The sequence below is a fragment of the Peromyscus eremicus genome, chromosome X (genome assembly GCF_949786415.1).
Source record: "Peromyscus eremicus chromosome X, PerEre_H2_v1, whole genome shotgun sequence".
Classification (NCBI taxonomy): Eukaryota; Metazoa; Chordata; class Mammalia; order Rodentia; family Cricetidae; genus Peromyscus; species Peromyscus eremicus.
In genome coordinates, this window is record NC_081439.1 from 128,977,224 (window position 1) to 128,992,312 (window position 15,089).

Consider the following 15,089-nt stretch of genomic DNA (forward strand, 5'->3'; position numbering starts at 1 on the left):
GAAAAAGGAACTCTTCAGAACAGGCTGGCTAGCCAGACTAGCCATATTGATAAGCTCTGGGATAGATTGAAAGTCCCTGCCTCAGCCGGGCGGTGGTGGCGCACGCCTTTAATCCCAGCACTCGGGAGGCAGAGCCAGGCGGATCTCTGTGAGTTCGAGGCCAGCCTGGGCTACCAAGTGAGTCCCAGGAAAGGCGCAAAGCTACACAGAGAAACCCTGTCTCGAAAAACCAAAAAAAAAAAAAGAAAGTCCCTGCCTCAATGACTAAATAAAGAGGAATTGAGGAAGATCCCTAATGTCAACCTTGGCCTACACATACACCTGAACACACACACACACACACACACACACACACACACACACACATACACACACACACACACACACGGCACACAGCACACATGCATGCATGCCAGCAAAAAAAAAAAAAAGCTAGATAAAAGAGAAAGAAATGGTTAGTGATTATAAGAAAGGCTTTCAAGTCTTGGGATGCTTCAACCTGTTTTCAGACAGAGAACTTGGATGTTTTATTAAGGAAAGAAACACAGTTTGGAAGTTTAGTATATGGTAATTTTTATATTAGTGGAAAACCATTGGAAATAATCTGACTATAGAAGAAGAGTTCTATCTATATAATGAAATGCTGTGCAGTCATGAAGTAAATCATGTACTATGGTTGCTAATAATATGAGGAAATGCTCAAAAGTCCAATTAAAGAAACCAGCAGAATTTAGAAAGATGTTTCCCAACTTTTGCTTTCTTTGTTCTTTCAGCAGAGTTGAAATATTTTCTTTTTTCTTTTTTAGACAAATAGAGGAAGGCAGGAGGGAGGAGAGGGGGAGGAAGAGCGAGAGGGAGAGAAAATGAATGCATGCATGCAGACGTGTATTAGAGACCTTAGGAAGGTGGGGAAAAGCCCCTATCTTACAGCAGAAAGACGAAAGAAAAACTGGTTGAAAATACAACTGGTTCATTGTCTTGGGTGCCTGGGGAAATGATGAGGCAAGGCTGTGTGAAAAAGATGATGTATATAAGTTAGGACTTAAGGAATGTAGAAAATGTAGAAGATCCCCATCAGACTTGATAATTTTGTCCCTAGTGAGGGAGATTCAAAACTAAAAAAGAAATTGTGACTGTTCTTTCACATGACCAGTGTAGTTGTGAGAACACTGAGGAGCCCACATGTGCACATGTAACAGGATCTACCTCAGTTTCTCACACATCAGTTAAATCCTAGCAGTTTAGGGCAGGTAGTGTTGAACTTGGATCTTGCAAACTAGGTGCGACACTTGGACTGTATTTCTAAGTGCTGAGGAAAATCTGTGCTTGTCTCATCTCAGCGTCTTGTGGCTGCTTAATGAATTTCTTGGTACTATCACTTGTCTTCATTAGCAAGATCCACTGGCTAGAACCTGCTGCTTTCTCTGTCACAAGAATGCCGAATTATTTGTTTTCAGCAATTTAGTTTTGAAAACCAGATTTTGTTTTGTTAGATAATTACAGTTGCCCCAAGTCAGAATGACTATGGAGATTGATAATTAGAAAACATCTAGAATTTTCTAAAATAATTGCCTTTTTATTGTAAATGAGAGACACGTCTTGATGCTGTGGCATGTCGTTCTATATGCTGTGAATATGTGTTGCTCTGATTGGTTGACAAATAAAATGCTGATTGGCCAATAGCCAGGCAGGAAGCATAGGCATGGCAAGCAGACAAGGAGAATTCTGGGAAGAGGAAGAAAGGCTGAGTCAGGAGTCACCAGACAGACACAGAAGAAGCAAGATGTCAAGGCAGAACTGAGAAAAGATAACAAGCCACATGACTAAACATAGATAAGAATTATGGGTTAATTTAAATATAAGAGCTAGTCAGTAATAAGCCTGAGCTAAGGGCCAAGCAGTTATAATTAATATAAGCATCTGAGTGATTATTTTATAAGTGGGCCATGGGACTGGAGAAACCTTCCTACTACATCTTGAGGGAGAGCTGCCCCCTACAGTGTGCTGAAACTCCAATTTCATTAAGTTGGGCTCCAGTAATCTAGAATGTTAGCACTGTTTCTCAACAGCACTTTCAGCACAAGTGCCTCAGGTTAAAACTGCAAACGGATTGCAGGAGTCATTTCAGGAGCACTGAGTTCTGCACAGGTGCTTTTAATGGTCTGCCATCCTTTGGTCCCTGCTGTGGGATGGTCTGTATGTCAAGTGTGTTGCTGATTGGTCAGTAAATAAATCACTGATTGGCCATTGGCTAGGCAGGAAGTATAGGCGGGACACGGAAAAGAATTCTGGGAAGTGGAAGGCTGAGAGAGAGACACTGCCAGCCGCCACCATGACAAGCCGCATGGGAAGATCCCGGTAAGCCACGAGCCATGTGGCAAGGTATAGATTAATGGAAATGGATTAATTTAAAATATAAGAACAGTTAGCAAGAAGCCTGCCACGGCCATACAGTTTGTAAGCAATATAAGCCTCTGTGTTTATTTGGTTGGGTCTGAGTGGCTGTGGGACTGGCGGGTGAGAGAGATTTGTCCTGACTGTGGGCCAGGCAGGAAAACTCTAGCAACAAATGGCGTCCAACATGGTGGCAAGAGTTTCCACCTAAAAACTTAAAAAAAAGATTCTAAAACGGAGCTAAAAACAGCTTCCTAATTGTCTCTCTCAAATGAGCAGCAGCTGCCGGTTTGAGCTACTGGCGGGTTCCTAGTGTGTGCTCTCGACCTGCAGTACGGTGGGAATGAGGCCTCTGCAAGTGGCACATTAAGCTGTGTGGTGGATTTAGCCTTTGCTAGTACAAAACAAAAAAAGAGGTTTCTGGGCTACACGCTACTTTGGTAAAAGTGTAGACCCACTATTTCTGAGAGTTACGGTTCCCAGAGCTGGCGGAAAGCGGACCACCGCCATGTTGGGAAGCTGAAGTGGGCGGAGCCAGCAGCCACTGCGCCATTTCAGGCTTAGAATGCTGCAGTTTAAAAGGAATAGGCTCAAGCTAATATAAAAAAATAAGCCACGTAAAGATGGCTACCACACAGAGAATCTGGATTATGTTCTCTTTGATATTTGTAACTAAAGAAAAACATTTGATTACAAAAGCTGTTGAGTTATGCCAAAATGTATATTTTAAAGGTACCTTGACTTCAAAATTTGGATGTAAGGATATGTTGCTTTGGAAAGGAGGCTCTGCTTTTGTTTCCACAGATAGCCAGAGGCTATGGATTTGTTCAAGATTAAGATACATCAGGTTTGACCAGCCAAGACCCCCTGAAAGGTCTCCGATGACACCATGGCCCTGATGATCCAACATCCAGAATGGTTTCAAGGCAACTTGCTCAGACGACATACCCTCATGGACTATTCCATAATTCTAAAATTTTCTTTGTATCCCCATAAGATACAGCGCCCCCCTCCAGCAGGAAGTAGTAAGAGAAACTACGCCCAAATTCCCAAATATACCAAGCTGACTTTGGAGATATGTAAAGGTTAAAACCTTCCTTTTTAAGAAAAGAAAAGGGGAAGTGCTGTGGGATGGTCTGTATGTCAAATGTGTTGCTGATTGGTCAGTAAATAAATCACTGATTGGCCATTGGCTAGGCAGGAAGTATAGGCGGGACAAGGAAAAAAATTCTGGGAAGTGGAAGGCTGAGAAAGAGACACTGCCAGCCGCCACCATGACAAGCCGCATGGGAAGATCCCGGTAAGCCACGAGCCATGTGGCAAGGTATAGATTAATGGAAATGGATTAATTTAAGATATAAGAACAGTTAGCAAGAAGCCTGCCACGGCCATACAGTTTGTAAGCAATATAAGCCTCTGTGTTTATTTGGTTGGATCTGAGTGGCTGTGGGACTGGCGGGTGAGAGAGATTTGTCCTGACTGTGGGCCAGGCAGGAAAACTCTAGCAACAGGTCCCCTAACTTTTTTCTTGTTTACTTGTCTCTCATGACTTCATGTAAAAATAATAAGCTTTCATATATTCCATTTGTCAGATGGTTCACATAATCTAGCTTTTCCTTAAATACATATCAGTGAATTTTTTCAGTTTCTTTGAATTAGTTAAAATGATCATAGTGCATTCTAAGCATGGTGTTAGAATTTGAGGTGCTGCATGGAATAAACCTTAGAAAATCAGCTCAAGGGCCAACAAGATGGCTCAGCAGATAAATATGTGCCATTCAAGCCTGGTGATCAGAGTTCAGTCCCCAGAACACATACACAGGTGGAAGAAGATAACAGACTCTACATAAAGTTGTCCTTTGACCTCCACACAAGCACTATGGCATGCTTACCCACATATACATGAATGAAGTCATAAACAAATATGCACACGGTAATATGTTTTTAAAATCAACTCAAAGTAACTGTTAAGCACTTTGGAAGTTACAACCCTCAAACAATACTGGAAGGAATGTGAGGTGGTATAAATATTTTCCTTAAAATTTGTTTCTTTAAATAAGCACACATTATTTTCCATGAGCATATATGTGCCATATGGTCCTGTCATTGCACTTATAGATGTTTACCTAAGAAAGAAAATGGTATGTCCTATCAAAAACTAAGAATGCAAAAGTCCACAGTAGCCTTGTTTCTAGTATACAGATGCTAAAAACTATCAAATTTCTATCAGCTGAAGAATGGATAAATAACTATTCATACAATAGGATATCACTTGTTCATGCAAAGGACTGAAGCACTGAAAAAAATCTCAGAGCATTTGAATGTGATCTCTACACAGAGAACTTCCCAGGATCCTGATGTTCCTGATGTTCTGGTTTGTGATGTGCATTGACATTTGAAAGCAGGACTTGGGCTAGAGTGAAAATGGATGGCACTTTGACAATGGAATGCTATCAGTGCTTCTGGCTTCTCCCTGCTGCTGACTTGCATGTTTTTCTCTGCCAGCTTGTTCTAACAGGAGCCATTCAAGTTGCAGACAAAGTTTCTTCAGGGAAGAGCTCAGTGCTTGTGCACTGCAGTGACGGATGGGACAGGACTGCTCAGCTGACATCCCTGGCCATGCTGATGCTGGACAGTTTCTACAGGAGTATTGAAGGCTTTGAAATATTGGTACAAAAAGAGTGGATAAGTTTTGGACATAAATTTGCATCTGTAAGTAAACACTAAAGCTGTCCTTTAAAATCAGCTGGGATTTTAAGAAACTGGTTCCTGTAGTTTATTCAGTTCTGACATGAAAGTCTGAGGAGTTGCAAAGAAAAGTGGCACTTGCTTTAATCCCAGCACTGAGGAGGCTGGTAGATCCCAAAGTTTTCCAGGCCAGCCTGATCTGCATATCATGTTCCAGAATAGCCAGGGTTACATGGGCATTGTCTCAAACAAAGAAAAAAATCTGAGGAATGTAAATGAAGACCTCTTTACAATTTGAAAAGTCTGTAAGAACTTGGGATAATGGAAATCTTTTTAGGGTTCATCCATCTTTACTATTTCTAGTTAGATTCAAAAGTAATGTAATAAAGTCTGAAAAGAAATGTATAAATTGAGACTTGGGAGGCTGAGACAGGAAGGTTGGTGTGATTTCCAGCCAAAGCTACCCAGTGACTTCCAACCAAGGCTTACCAGTGATTTCCAGGCCTAGGCTACTCAGTTAGTTCCAGCCAAGACTATCCAGTGAGTTCCAACCAAGGCTACCCAGTGAGTTCAAGCTGAGACTACCCAGTGAGTTCCAGCTGAGACTACCCAGTAAGGGACAGGCCTAAGCTACTTAGTGACTGCCAGGCCTAGGCTGGCAGTTCTGGGCTGAGTTAGCATAGGCTACCCAGTGAGTTCCAGCCAAAGCTATCCTGTGAGTTCCAAACCTATACTACCTAGAGAGTTCCAGCTGAGCCTACCCAGTGAATTCCTGGCCTAGGCTAACCAATGAGTTTCACCTGAGGCTACCCAGTGAGTTCCAACCAAGGTTACCTAATGATTTTTAGGCCTAGACTACCCAGTGAGTTCCAGCTGAGGCTACCCAGTGATTTCTAGGCCTAGCCTGCCCAGTGAGTTCCAACAAGGCTACCAGTGAGTTCCAGGCCTAGTCTATCCAGTGATTTCCAGGGCTAGGCTACCCGTTGAGTTTCAACAAAGGCTACCCATTGAGTTCCAGCAAAGGCTACAAAGTTAGTTCCAGCCAAGCCTACCCAGTAAGTTCCAGGCCTAGGCTACATAATCAGTTCCAGGACTAGGCTACCAGTGAGTTCCAGCAAAGACTACCCAGTGAATTCTAGGCCTTGGATACCCAATGAGTTCCAGGCCTAGGCTACTCAGTGAGTTACAGGCCTAGGCTACCTAGTGAGATCCAGCCAAGGCTGCCCAGTGAGATCCAGTCAAGGCTACCTATTGAGTTCTAGCCAAGTCTTCCCAGTATGTTCCAGGCCTAGGCTACTACAGTATGTTTCAACGAAGGCTACCCAGAGATTTCCAAGCCTAGACTACCAAGTGTGTTCCAGCTGAGGCGGCCCAGTGAGTTCCAGCCAAGACTACCCAGTGAGGGCCAGGCCTCGGCTTTCCAGTGAGTTCCAGCAAAGTCTACCCAGTGTGTTTCCGCTGAGGCTACCCAATGAGGGTCAGGCCTCGGCTTTCCAGTGAGTTCCAGCAAAGTCTACCCAGTGTGTTTCAGCTGAGGCTACCCAATGAGGGTCAGGCCTAGGTTAGTAGGTGAGTCCCAGGCAAGGCTACCCAGTGATTTCTACCCATAGGCTACCCAATCAGTCCCAACTGAGGCTACCCCCTGAGTTCTAGGCCTAGGTTACCCCATGAGATCCAGCCAAGGCTACCCAGTGAGTTGTGGGCCTATGCTACCTAGTGAGTTCCAGCTGAGGCTACCCAATGAGGTCCAGCTGAGGCTACACAATCAGTTCCAGCTGAAGACTACCCAGTGAGTTCAAACCAAGGGTACCCATTTATTTCCAGATCTAAACTACCCAATGAGTTCCTGCTGAGGCTACCCATTGAGTTTTAGATCTAACTACCCAATTAATGAGTTCCAGCCAAGGTTACCCCTGAGTTCTAGCACTAGGTTACCCAATGATTTCCAGCTGAGGCTACACAGTCAGTTCCAGCTGAGGCTACCCAGTGAGGTCCAGCTGAAGCTACACAGTCAGTTCCAGCTGAAGACTACCCAGTGAGTTCCCACCAAGGCTATCCAGTGAGTTCAAACCAAGGCTACCCATTTATTTTGAGATCTAGACTACCCAGTGAATTCCAGCTGAGACTACCTAATGAATTCCAGGCCTAGTCTACCTAGTGAGTTCCAGCCAAAGCTTCCCAATGACTTTCAGGCCTATGCTACCCAGTGAGTTCCTTAATGAGTTTGGGGCCCTAGGCTACCTACCTACTGAGTTCAAACTGAGGCTGACCAGTAAGTTCCAGCCCTAGGCTACCCAATGATTTCTAACTGAGGCTACCAGTGAGTTTCAGGACTAGGCTACCCAGTGAGTTCCAACCAAGGCTACACAGTGAGTTCTAGCCATAGCTACCCAGGGAATTCCAGCTGAGTCTACACAATTAGAGCCAGGCCTATGTAACCTGGTGAGTCACAGACTTAGGCTACCCAGTGAGTTCAAGCCAAGGCTTCCCAGTGAGTTCTACTCCTAGGCTACCTAGTATGTTCCAGGCCTAGGCTACTCACTATGTTTCAACGAAGGCTACCCAGTGGGTTCCAGGCCTAGACTACCAAGTGTGTTCCAGCTGAAGCTGTCCAGTGAGTTCCAGCCAAGACTATCCACTGAGGGCCAGGCCTAGGCTACTCTGTGAATTCTATGCCTAGGCTAACCAGTGAGTTCTAGCCAAGGCTACCCTGTAATTTCCACCCAAGTCTACCCAGTAAGTTCTAGGCCTAGTGAGTTCCAGGAAAGGCTACCCAGTGAGTTCTATTTCTAGGCTACCCTTTGATTGCCATGCTTAGGCTACCCAGTTAGTTCCAGCCAAGGATACCCTGTGAGTTACAGCCAAGGCGACTTAGTGAGTTCCAGACCTAGGCTACCCAGTAAGTTGCAGCTGAGTCTACTCAGTAAGTTACTGGCCTAGGCTACCCAGTGAGTTCCAACCAAGGATACCCAGTGAGTTCCAGACCTGGTCTATCCAGTGATTTCTAACCAAGACTACCCAGTGAGTTCCAGCTGTGGCTACCCAGTGAGTTCCAGCCAAGACTATCCACTGAGGGCCAGGCCTAGGCTACTCTGTGAATTCTATGCCTAGGCTAACCAGTGAGTTCTAGCCAAGGCTACCCTGTAATTTCCACCCAAGTCTACCCAGTAAGTTCTAGGCCTAGTGAGTTCCAGGAAAGGCTACCCAGTGAGTTCTATTTCTAGGCTACCCTTTGATTGCCATGCTTAGGCTACCCAGTTAGTTCCAGCCAAGGATACCCTGTGAGTTACAGCCAAGGCGACTTAGTGAGTTCCAGACCTAGGCTACCCAGTAAGTTGCAGCTGAGTCTACTCAGTAAGTTACTGGCCTAGGCTACCCAGTGAGTTCCAACCAAGGATACCCAGTGAGTTCCAGACCTGGTCTATCCAGTGATTTCTAACCAAGACTACCCAGTGAGTTCCAGCTGTGGCTACCCAGTGAGTTCCAGGCCTAGACAACCCAGTGAGTTCCAGCTGAGGCTACCAGTGAGTTCCATCCAAGGTTACTCAGTGAGTTCCAGCTGAGGCTACCAGTCAGTTCCATCCAAGGCTACCCATTGATTTCCAGGCCTAGACTACCCAGTGAATTCCAGCTGATGCTGCCCAGTGAGTACCAGCCAAGGCTATCCAGTGAGTTCCAGGCCTAGGCTACTCAGTGAGTTCTATCCAAGGCTACCAGGTGATTTCCAAGCAGGCCTAGGCTACCCAGGGAGTTCTTTGCAGGCCTATGCTATAAAGGAAGATTTGTCTCAGAAAATAAAAAGGAAAGATTTTTAAATTGAGATTTCACAAAAGAAGGGAGATATAATGACAGTTTTCTCTGGGCTAATATAACTATCAGGAACAAATGTACTTCACAAAATGGCAGGTTTTTACTTGAGGCTTTTTATTATTTTTGATGCACATTTTTTAATCATTAAGGGAATCATTGCAATTCATATCTTTGGGTCTTGTTTCCAGGTTTCCTTTGAATGAGCATCTTTTTAGCAGATTTATTTCTTTTTTGTGTTGGGGGTGTGATTTGTCTGCATGTTTATTTGTGCACCACATGCATACAGTGCTCTTGGAAGCCAGAAGAGGGCAGCAGGTCACCTAGTACTAGAGTTAGAGCTAGTTGTTAGACACCCTGTGGTTGCTGGGAATTGAACCTAAGTGGTCTATAAGAGCAGCAAGTGTTCTTAACTCCTGGGCCATCTCTCCTTTACCTGCATCCATGGTGATTCTCATATATATCATGCTAATAAAAATACTGTTTGATCAGCTTTTATCCTTCATCCAAATTTCACAAATGGTATGAGTAACATTTTCAAGTAGAAGTAGTCACTATTTAATGAAGACATTGTGAGAGTTTTGTTTGGGCTCTAGCAGGGGAAGGCATTTTAATAATAATAACTATACTTTGGGCATGATTTCAAGCCTTGAAATGTCCAGGCTTCTTCTTCCCCAAGAAACCTAGTGAAACTAGAATAAACCATGCAGGATACTCCAGTCACCTCTATCTGTAGCTGTCTGTTACCTGTACAACATTGTAGTCATGAAATAATTGTAACAGTTACATAGGTTGATGGTGCTTTGCTCATTTTTGTTGTTTTATGTGTATTTGTAGTGTGTGTGTTAATAAGTGTATAAATGCACATGGCTGTGTGGGTGTGTGTACATGTATGTGACATTTTGTAAGTTATATGCTTTCTCTGTTTTGTACCCGTGAATTAAATCATTTTCATCAATTCATTTCAGAGAATAGGTCATGGTGATAAAAATCATGCTGATGCTGACCGATCTCCTATTTTTCTCCAGTTTATTGACTGTGTGTGGCAGATGTCAAAACAGGTAAGAATGTGTGGGATGAATATACACTCAATGTTTAAATAGTATCTTATAACATCTGAAGTTTGCCTACAAAATAATGCAGGACAGAAATAAAGATGAAATAGGTATGAGTGAATAATGATTGAATCCCAGCAAGAGGGACATAGGAATTCATTTTTTTAGTTACTACTATTATGTATATCTATAATACTCCATATAAAGTTTACAAAATTAAATTTTTAACTGGATTACCTGTTCTAATGGAAGGCCAGCAGGATGACAGTGCCTCGGCATTTCTGTGTAAGTATGCCTGCTAACTGATTATACTTTAAAAAGTATACTTTTGACCACCTTTTCCTTTTTCATCCTTGACTTGGTACATATTAAAGTATGTCAGTCTTATATTAAGTGCAAAGAAAAAAGACAGACAGAAAGGAAAAAAACTATGGAGTATGTGAGGCCTTCCCAAAGTTCTACAGTGTGGTAGCATTTAGTCACTCTTACCCTCTTACCATCCATCTATGCATCTTCTCTTGCCACAGTGTGTATATGTATTTGTGTGTTTCTTTTAATTCAAAGTGAACAATAATACACCATAAGTTCTTACTTTGACACTCTGGTCTGGTGGAAACCATGCTCTTCTTCCTTTAGAGAACAGACACGATTTTTCATGTATGCTTGCTTGTTTGTTTTTATCTAGTTCCCCACAGCTTTTGAGTTCAATGAACGCTTTTTGATTACGATCTTGGATCATCTGTATAGCTGTCGATTTGGTACTTTCTTATTTAACTGTGAATCGGCTCGAGAAAGACAGGTAAGCAAAACACTACTATTTTTTGTGAAGGCTTTATACAGTGAATCTAAGAAAAATATGAGTGTTTATGAAGCACTGGTTTTGCCCTGAGGAATAATTTTTAAAGTATACAAATTCTCCCTTGTGGAGGTACATGAAAAGTTATGTAAAGGGAATTTTTGCATTTATTCTTTGAGAATTTCATAAGTGTATTTTGATAACATTTTCCCAGTTCCCCAGATCCTTCCAGTTCTTACTCCCTCCCCTTATCTATCTCACTTGACAGTCTTTCTCTTTTAAAAATGAGGTAGGTAGGTAGGTAGGTAAGTAGGTAGGGAAGCAGTAAGGAAAGGAGAGAAGGAGAGAGGGAGAAAGGGAGAGAGAAAAAGGCCACTAAAAACACAGGGCCTGTGTATCATGAATCTTAGAGAGTCTTATTAATAAAATCAAACCCGGGGCCAGTTATTGGGGTGAATAGTGGAAGATCAGAGAGACAGAACAAGCCATGGCTAACCTCACCTGGCCAACTTCTCAGCTGATCCTGTTTCCTCAGACTGGAAGCTTCTGTGTCCTCATATCCGAATGGCTCTCAGCTGAACTGCTGCTCAAAACCTAAACACTTAACCAGCCAAATGCTTCTAGTTTCTGGTCTTCACACCTTATATACCTTTCTGCTTTCTACCACCACTCCCTGGGATTAAAGGCTGCTTTCTGGGATTAAAGGCGTGAGTCACCATGCCTGGCTGTTTCCAATGTGGCCTTGAACTCACAGAGATCCAGAGGGATTTCTACCTCCGGAGTGCTAGGATTAAAGGTGTGAGTGCCACCATTTTCTAGCCTCTGTATCTAGTAGCTGTTCTGTTCTTTGACCCCAGATAAGTTTATTAGGGTGCACAATATTTTGGGGAACACAATACCACCACAGACCTGCCCTGGAGTAGGGTCACACTCCATTGATGAAAACTGATTTTCCCTTTCCCAACAGCTATCCTTTTTACATAGCTTCTTGATGAGGGGTGGGACTTTGTGTCCACTTCTCCTTTCCGTGATTTTGTCTGGCTTGAGGTTGTGCAGTTGTCCATGACGTCACAGTCTCTGTGAGTTCATATGTGCATCTGTGCTCCTGTGTCTGGAATTTGCTGTTTCCCAGAAGTCAATCACCAACTCTGGTTCTTAGAGTTGTTCTGCCTCCTCTTCCACATAGATTCTTGAACTTGAAGTCAGGGGATTTGATAAAGACATCCCATTTGGGGCTGAATACTCCAAAGTCTCTCACTCTATACACCTTGTCCAATTATGGGTCTCTGCGTTAATTAACATCTACTGCAAGAAGCAGCTTCTCTGGTGTGTACTAAGTGCGCACTGATCTTTAGATATAGCAGTATGTCATTAGACATCATTTTATTGCTATGTTTATTTGAGAGACTATTAGTAGTAGGTTTTTCCCTGGCCCCATGACCTGTGTAGGCTTAGGTTCTTGGACTCATTAAAAATTTCAGTTATGGATTCCAGCTCATGGAGTAGATCTTAAATCCAATTAAAAGTGGAAGGGCATGAACCTATAAAAAATAGGAAAAATGAGAAACTCACAAAAAATTTAGGTGAAAAACCAATAGATAAGTAACAAATATTGTAGCTTGAGAAATTCAAATCTGAACGCTGCAGCAGAGTAGCCAAGCACCAGCTCACTCTGCCTTGCAGAACACCTAGCTGCCCCAGGACTGAACCCTGCCAGTGTGTTTTCTGGGACAAAGTGGGAAGAGAAAGTAACATGAAGAAATGTTTAGAATAAGCTACCCATTTTCTCCTTTATCCCTCTTTGGAGGTAAGGACCCTGGCAGAGGTTCCCTCTGAGGAAAGGATAACAATCGTGACTCACTCCAAGTATTCTGGAACCAGGTGCTTATTCTATATCTCTCTGGGAGATATAGAAATCTCATAAACTTTTAAGTGAATGGGAAACAGTGCATCTTAAAAAGGGAAATGTAGAATTAACATACAACCCAAGAATTTCACTTCTAGGTTATATTTTTAAAGGAATTGGAATTGGGGGAGCTAGACATGGTAGCTCAAGCCCATAATCCCAGAAGTTGGGAGGTTAAGACAGGGGGATCACAAGTTTCAGGCCAGTTGAGTTATATACTGAGTTCCAGGATAGGCTGGCCTACATATTAAGACCCTGTCTCCAAACAAAAAAATACAAAAATGCAATCATATCAATGTATAGCATAAAATTAAATTCAGGATATGTGTATAAGACTTATATGAAACATAATTGAATTTTATGTTTTGATTGGATTCTATCCCTAACATATCTCATTATGTATATGCAACTATTCCAAAATCAGAACAAAAATTCTAAAGCCAAAGCACTTCTGGTCCCAAGAATTTTGGGTATAAAATATTCATGCTCTATTTGCAAAGAAACAGAAATCAAAACGACTTGGAATTCTTCAGTGACAGTATTGCACAGATGACTTTTAAGGAAAGCACTTCAAGCCAGCTTTCTGCAGCTACCAAACTACCACCTATGCATGAAAGGAGAACAAAGATCCTCTCAGAGAACACAGCATCAAGAATGATCTACTTCATGGGCTGTGGAGTTAGCTCCATTAGTAAAGTGTTTACCTTGCAAGTGTGAGGACCTTAGTTCAATCCCCAGAACCCACATAAAACCCTAAGCAAAGGGGGCATTCAAGTAATCCAGCACTGTGCATGTAGATATAGGGGGATCCCTAGATCTAACTAGGCATTCTAGCCCAATTGATAAGCTCTAGGCCAATGAGAGGCCCTGTCTTTAAAGAGATGGGGAACATTTCTTAGAATGACACCTAGATTAGTGACTAGCTTGCACACAAATATACATGTGCATGTGCACATACATACACAAACTCACATTTTAAAAAAGTAACCTACTTCCCCAAATGTGCCTTCCTTTGGAAGTGGCCAAAATATGCACTCCATGAAAAGAAAAGGCTGCACAGAATTCCCAGAGTAAGGGCTCCAGCACAGGAGTTCTTGATGAGAGCTGACCACAAGGCAAAGGAACAACTGGTGTAAGTTGAAGCTCCTATGACAGAGACATTTGGGTCATATGATGTGCTTAAGATTCTTTAGCAGCATGTGACACAATAAGGAGAGCTTGGAGTTGAGTTAGTAAATGCCAAGAAAAGTAAACAGTTGTGAAATCAAGAGAAAATCAATAAGTGCAGGAAAAGGAAAGCAATCACAGGACAGAAGCTGGAGAGCTCAGCTGCAAACAGCAGGTGCATAGTCATCAGAATGAAACTACTAAACACTGAGTTAGTCAGAGCTGTGCTGTGGATTAAGGATGTGTGGCAGAAAAAAAGTTTGTATGTGGGGCAGGAATGGGGGAAAGAAAGACATTGTGACCGTGCCAGTAGTTAACACCTGCAACTGGATAGCTATGTGGTAGCAATAAAGGCATGCACTTGGAGGATAAGAAGACAAGTACTAGATAAATCAATTAAAAACACAAGTTGGCTCAAGCTTCATGGAAGACAGTATGAAGATTCTTCAGGAAATTAAAAGCAGAACCACTCCATTATCTAGCAAGCCTGATACTACTGGTTGTATATCCAAAAGAAATCAAAGCCAGGCCAGGTATGTCAGGCCTGTGATCCCAGCTACTATGGAAACTGAGGTAGGAGGATCATAAATTAAAACACTGTCTAGGCTACAAAGCAAGATCAAGGTTGGCCTGGTGACTTGGTGAGACCTTGTCTCATTTTTTTTTTTAAATAGGGAGTAGAGAGATGACTTAGTGGGTAGGTAAAAGTGCTTACCTCAAAAGCCTGGTGATCTGAGTTCATTCCTGCCTTAGTCAGAGTTTCTATTGCTGTGATTAAATACCATTACCAAAGCAACTTGAGTGCGTGTGTTGCAGCGCGCGGGGTGGGGGGTATTTATTTGGCTTACACTTCCACATAGTCCATCACTGAAGGAAGTCAGGACAGAAACTAACACAGGGCAGGATCCTAGGGGCAGGAGCTGATACAGAGGTCATGGAGGGGTGCTTCTTACTGGCTTGCTCATCATGACTTGTTCAGCCTGATCTCTTATAGAACTCAGGTTCCAGGGACGGAACCATCCACCATGGGATACCCCCCCCATCCCTGCCACCATCAATCACTAATTAAAAAAACACCCTACAGGCTTGTCTACACTGAGGCATTTTTTTTCAAATGGGGTTACCTCCTCTCCGATAACCCTAACTTATGTCAAGTTTACATAAAACTAGCCAGCACAGATCCCTAAAACCAATGTAAAGTTGGAAGGGGAGAACCAATGCCACAGAGTTGTTTGAACTCTATATTCAGGCTATGGCATACATATGCCTGCACTCA

General features: G+C 42.8%; 1 protein-coding gene across 2 annotated transcripts in view; it reads left to right on the forward strand.

The window, feature by feature from the left end:
• The window catches only part of Mtm1 (myotubularin 1), a 132,107-nt gene that overhangs the window by 104,585 nt on the left and 12,433 nt on the right, over nt 1-15,089 (forward strand). For both annotated transcript variants that reach the window (XM_059250753.1, XM_059250754.1), the window contains 3 exons: nt 4,900-5,106; nt 9,858-9,950; nt 10,630-10,743. In XM_059250753.1, the coding sequence (XP_059106736.1) occupies nt 4,900-5,106; nt 9,858-9,950; nt 10,630-10,743 (414 nt within the window). The remainder of the gene's footprint in view (nt 1-4,899; nt 5,107-9,857; nt 9,951-10,629; nt 10,744-15,089) is intronic.